The sequence below is a fragment of the Cryptomeria japonica genome, chromosome 10 (assembly GCF_030272615.1).
Source record: "Cryptomeria japonica chromosome 10, Sugi_1.0, whole genome shotgun sequence".
Classification (NCBI taxonomy): domain Eukaryota; kingdom Viridiplantae; phylum Streptophyta; class Pinopsida; order Cupressales; family Cupressaceae; genus Cryptomeria; species Cryptomeria japonica.
The window spans coordinates 65356789-65362927 of NC_081414.1; the positions used below are offsets into that span (position 1 = coordinate 65356789).

General features: G+C 34.0%; 1 protein-coding gene across 1 annotated transcript; it reads right to left on the bottom strand.

The window, feature by feature from the left end:
- Window positions 1–1601: 1601 nt before the first annotated feature.
- On the bottom strand, window positions 1602–3386 carry LOC131033310 (uncharacterized). The gene is made up of 4 exons (XM_057964497.2): window positions 3159–3386; window positions 2847–3058; window positions 2587–2725; window positions 1602–2082 (listed from the first exon to the last, which is right to left on the bottom strand). Exons 1-4 carry the CDS (start codon window positions 3190–3192, stop codon window positions 1907–1909), a joined length of 561 nt encoding a protein of 186 aa, XP_057820480.2. The 5' UTR covers window positions 3193–3386; the 3' UTR covers window positions 1602–1906.
- Window positions 3387–6139: the final 2753 nt, after the last annotated feature.

Sequence of the window (6139 nt, forward strand, 5' to 3'; positions counted from 1 at the left end):
TTTACTTGTAATTCATGAACACGTCACATAGCATCTTTTGCATGTCGACTATTTGGCTTATGGTTTAAGTCCATTGTATTGGAAATCATTTATGGTTTTATGTATTCATTTTGGCTATAAATTGGAGCTTAAGGTGGTAGTTTGTAAGCATGAGATGAGATGAATATTTATAGGTTCATAGGTGCTAGATTAGGGAGAGAAGTATGTTGGATACCTAATTGTGAAGATTAATAAATATTGTATTCCTTGTCAATGGAGTTATTTTTTCTAAAAAGGACTTCTTCATGTAAATCCAATGTTGTGGTATATTTTAATGGTTTGTTAGTTTTATGTTATTTCCATTTCTATTCGCATGTTTGAATGCATGCTCACTAAAATCTATACAAATTTTATGTTATTGCTACAATAATTTCACTCTATTTTTTTAAAATATCATATCAAATTATTTTTTGTTAGGTGGGGGGGGGGGAGGGAGGGTAGGGGGCAAGGCGACACCTTGCTAAGAAATGAAGAGCATTTGTTTTATGGCCAACTCTTGTAGAATAGAGATCAAGATACTCAAGGGAACTAGCTATGAGCCATGAAAACTCATGATGGAGGATCTCCTTGAAGAGAGATCAATGGTTGACACTCACAAATAAAAAGAAACTAGAGAAGATAATTGATGAAGACTAGCAAATGCTAGATAAAAAGGAATGGAACACATACAAATTATCCATGTCTCGTATATTATATGTTGCTAAGTATCTCTATGAAATCTACCGCATACAAATTATAGAAGAGAATTCGGTGATATGTAGTAGTTTAAGAGTAGTTTTAGTAAATTATTTTTTAAAAGAAAATTGTCTACTTTAAGGATCGAATGGGAACTTTGTAGTAAAACATTCAAATTTGATTATGAATCAATTAAGCTCTATTGATGTCAAAATAGATGAAGGGGATAAGCGTGTATTGTTACTTTGCACTTTGCCCAAAACTTGAGAAGATCTAATCCTTGCTATGAGTTGTCTTATGAAAAATATGAAGTCAAATGCTCTTATTGCTAGTTTGCTTGAAGAGGAATTTTGAAGTTAGTTTATGGAAACCTATTTTTTTGAAACCTCTATATACTAATGGTTGCAACAACACAAGCATAATATTAACATTAAATATTGCATAAATTGAATCTTTATTATGTGTTCATTATAAACAACACTTTGCTTCATTTGATGACAATTGTGATGAATTTATTCTCCATATTATCAAGCAAACTTTCCTCCAATTATGAAATCATTAAATTTGTGAAGAAATATTCTTTCACAAACATCAACATCCTCTTTAAAACATCAAGAGGAGACCACTCTATATCCTCAAATGAGCTTTTTCTCATCTCCTACATCTTTTCATTAAATATTTGATTTGGATTAGCATATAAAGTTTGAATAAATTTATATGGTGCTTTACTTTGTTGATTGATTGTAATAAACAAAATATCTTTGAAAGAGATTAATAAACGATTGTGTCCTCCACATTATAAATAAAATCATAACCAATGAAGAAAAGATTATTAATCCTCTAATCTATGAAAAAATAGAAAATAATGTAAGAAAAACTTATGCCCTTGTAATATTATTATCTTCAAAGATCATTTTATTCTTTCTCAAAACTTATGAATACTATTGAGAGAAGAGCCCTTCCAACTCTAGAGATCTCGAATGCTAGAGAACATATCTCTGCAAAAGAAATAAAACATCAATCCAATCTGGATAGCTACACAAGAGCTAGTATATTTGGGCTTTATGTTGGATCTCTGAGCCTCAACTCCTCGAAAATCAGACTGGTCATACTATATGTAAATTTACTTACAATTATATATGATACAAAACTTTCTGGATCGTATACATCTGTTAAAGCTGGAAGCTGGATACTAAGTAAATGCACAAGGCGAGACAGAGGATCCCACACCCCTGTGACATACTGCTGCCATCCGAGTGTTATATCTCAAGACCTCTGCAACTAATGGATTCTGTGACAGGGGAGACTTTCTGTAATTAGAAACCTTCATGTGAGATTCAGTTCTTCTGCCTCCAGGGCTGCCATTGCCTGTAATTTAAGAAAAAATAAACAATAATCATGAATACCCAAACAGCTCTGGTAGTGAAATTAAATTAATAATGCCAACCGGGTATTCACTGTTGAGTTTGGTGGAGGCAGCAAGGCTTCCAGAGGGAAAATTACGGCAATCCAAACAGGGATCATGAATATCCAAACAGCTCTGATAGTGTAATTAAATTAATAATGCCAACAGGGTATTCACTGGTGAATTTGGTGGAGCTAGCAAGGCCTTCAAAGGAAAATTAGGGCAATCCTTGGATGAGTAGATGCAATAATAGGCATGGGTGGGGTTCAGTCCTAATCCTTAACAGCTTAAATAGGAAAAAATTCATTCAAATCAAAACACCCATGTGAAGGGAAGAGATGAAACAAGGTAGGGTTTATGTGATAGGCCATATTGGCACAATTGATATTCCTCAAACCTACATGCAGTGCAGAAGAAGCTTTCTGAAAAAAAAACCTAAATAAACATGATAAACATAGGTTTCTTACCATACAAATAGTCAGATCCACAAGAAGCAGATGGGGAGCTGGAAGTGGCCCTCCCGGGGTTTGGGGTTTTCTGGTCAGTGCATTTCTGTGTAATCTGTCCAGATGACTGTTGCGAAACAGCTACACCTTGACCAGAGATCTGCACAATACAAATTTCAAAAATCTCTAAAAAATTTCAGTAAAATCTGTAGCATATACCCCAAAAAGAAGAGAAAAGGGGCAAAGATTGCTCTCAGGAGATGAAAAATGTATTTACTGACCCTGAACTTGAGAGGCCTGTTATAAAGGCAAACAAAGCCTGAAAACAAGTTAATGGCATACTGAGCATCTGAATGTGATGGGTACTCTGCAAAAGCATAACCCTTGTGTTTTTTGCTTTCTTTATCTCTTGGAATGTACAGATATATCAATGGCCCTGCCTGAACCATTATTTCATAGACCACTTTCTCATCCACTCTTTCATCCAAGTTCCCTGTAACCCCACAGAACACACAAACATTAAGAGCATGGACAGGTACAGCAAATATCAATATTAAGTGAAAAATATGAAGAATGTTTTCTTCTGTAATTACCAATGTAAACAGTAGCCTCTGGATTCCCTGCCATTGTTCTTGCCTACACAATTTTAGTTTCAACCAGCGAAATGCTAAGCCTAAGGCAAATACCCAATAGAGTTGAGGAAGAGGATGAGCCTAAGTTGGTATAATAAGGTTGCAACGGATAGATATTCAAATTTGTTCCCTTGCCCAACTCACAGCTAAATGTCGGCTCATTTCCAATCTTTGGCCTGCAGGGCGTCCCCATAAGATCCCTTCTTTCAAAGATGCGATTTATTTTTATTAGTTAGAAGACAATATTAAAAAGTAAATGTCAATTGAATTTATTTTTCTATTATTATGTGGAGAGGCATTCTACCGTTCTATATGGGTGTAAAGATTCATGTAGTAAAAATTCAAATATAATAAATAATTTTTTATTATCTTTTCAAATCTTTGTTTTTTAAGCTTTCTATTATAAATCTTTGAAAAAAAATCAAGCTGCTTTTTTTTTTTTTAAGGGTATATTTTTAATATAAACAAGCTTTTGTTTTTTTATTGTTAGGGTATAGTTTTAATATAAAATATAAATTTGTTTAAACAATCTTAACACCCTTTTTTTCCTACATAACCTTGCTATGGTTGCTCTTTGTGACCTAAAACAATGTAGTACCATCTCAAGCTCTGCTAAATGTGGGAAAGCTATCCCCCTTGGCAAGAAAGCAAAGAAAAACTAGCCCCACGTTTGTATTGAGGAAAGTTGAAAGTCGTGAGGAGATGGCCCAGATCAGTGGGGAGGAAGAGAACTTTGGGTGCAGGTAATTCCAACCTTAGAAGGTCTAACAGGTTGGCAGGAAGATCTTCAGGAAAAAATGAGAATAAAATGGAAGTGGATGAAACTGGAGAAGGTTCTGAGATGGAGAAAGATATTGTAGAGTTAGAGGAAGAGAACAATTTGGAAAAGATGACCAGTGGCCACTCAAAGAGCTTTCTATCGAGGCCGCTTGACCTACAAAGGATGCCAACCTCTCATAGGATGACATCTTGGTTGAAGAGACTTAATCGAACGAGGGGACTCATTTGTGTGCTAAATGTGATGTTACTACTATAGACCTTGTTACCCTTAATGCAAAGGTGATTGACCTAGAAAAGAAGATGCTCACCTTTCCAGATTCGGCTTGAAGGTAATGCATTGCTCTGCAACTACATTATGTCTGTTGTAGAAGAAGGGGCTTGGGAAGGATGCATAAAATGAAGGAAATTACAAAGATCTCTTTAAATTCCTCATAGAGGATTGGGGCAATTTGTTTGCCTAGCTACTTGTTGGTTGTTTTTTGGGTTTCTTATCATATAAGTTTTATAAACTTTTATATTGTTGTAGACTTTCATGCTACTAAGTTTAGTCTAAATTGCTTTTTGATATTATAATTTCAATTGTTTGGTGCAGTTAATGTGTTGTTAATGGTTGGTTAAAGCTATCTACAGGTTGTTTGTCTACACGGTCAACACCCTATTTTGTTGTTGTTCAATATAAAAAAAAATTGTTTAGAAATAGATGCCTTGAGAAGGATATCTCTCGACATATTTATATAGTCTTTTTAAAGATATATATGCTAGTTGATTAGCATTGTAAATTGAGAAGAGTATACAAAACCTCTCCACAAGCTCATTAAATTTGTAAAAACTGTGTACATGAATAAAATCAAGGCAATGGGTAAATGTAATTTAGTAAAGAAAAAAAAAATCTCCAATGTGCTATTTATGTTCATTAATTAATGTAATTATAAAATATACATTTAATTTAATTAATTAGAGTTTAGGGTAAATTTTTAAAATATTAAATGATAATTGAAGAGATTTGAATATTTAGTTGTGAAAATTATAACAAATAATTTAGCTTGATGTAGTACGATTCTTGTTGTCTTGGAAGGAAAAATAGGTAACTTGGATATAGTAATTGTCAAATTCTATGTACACTTGTAATTGACTATAAGTCAATTTCAAAACTCTAGATCAATTTTGCATTGCATAATTGTGATCCTTGATTCTCAAACAATGATCTAGCATAGTATAAACTTCTCCTCAATTCAATAAAATCGTCTTTGCTAACTATTAAGGGATACCTTTCAAAATACCTTGGAGAGATTGTTGGAATGCAATGGCCAAGTTCTCCTAGGTTGACCCCCTTAATTGAACTAGCTCTTAAGGTCAGGAGAAAGATTAACAAGATAGTCTTGAGCATACAAGTGACCTAAGTGTTGATTTTGATCCAAAGTTCTAAAACCTTTAAATGCTCCAAAGCAAGGTATTCCTATACATGCTCTTTTGAACTCTAGGTATTTCAAGGAATTTTTAGATTTTTCTAAATTTTCACACTAGTGTGTACTAAATTAGCACCCAATGACTATGATGAAAGGCCAAGAGCTTGTCATTTGAATTTTTTAAAATTAATTTTTGAGTCAAATCTTTCATGCAAGGTTCCTCCCACATGTTGTGGAAGTGGTGTAGGGTGAATTCACAAAGTTGGTTCCCACTTTTGCCAACGAAGGAATTTGGCGAAAGTGGGAACTTCGATTTTTTATGTGTTCGAGCGAAATAGGGGTGTTCGCTCGAACTACCCCTTGGAGTTTGAGCGAACCACGTTGCGGACCTGGGTTCGCTCGAACTGGGGGTGACTTTTGGGCTCGAACCCCCCATTCGCTCGAACCCTTTTTCAATTAGGGTTTTTAAAAACATTTATAAAAAGCGAAAGTGACAGTTAAAGGGTCATTATCAAAGTTGTCTTTTTCTGTCTGGTGGGGGTTAGATCGAACCAGTCGTCAGCATCACGTCACCGAGCTTTGTCTGTAGCAACTAGCATCTTTCATATTTTAGTTTTCGACCTTTATTATATCAAGTGCACAAAATAACCCTTTGTTTGGTTTAATAATGTCTTTTTTTATTAAATTAATAAATAATTTGTTTGTTAATTTATTTTTTTAATTAAATAATTGTATATAGTTATTGTTTTTCAACAT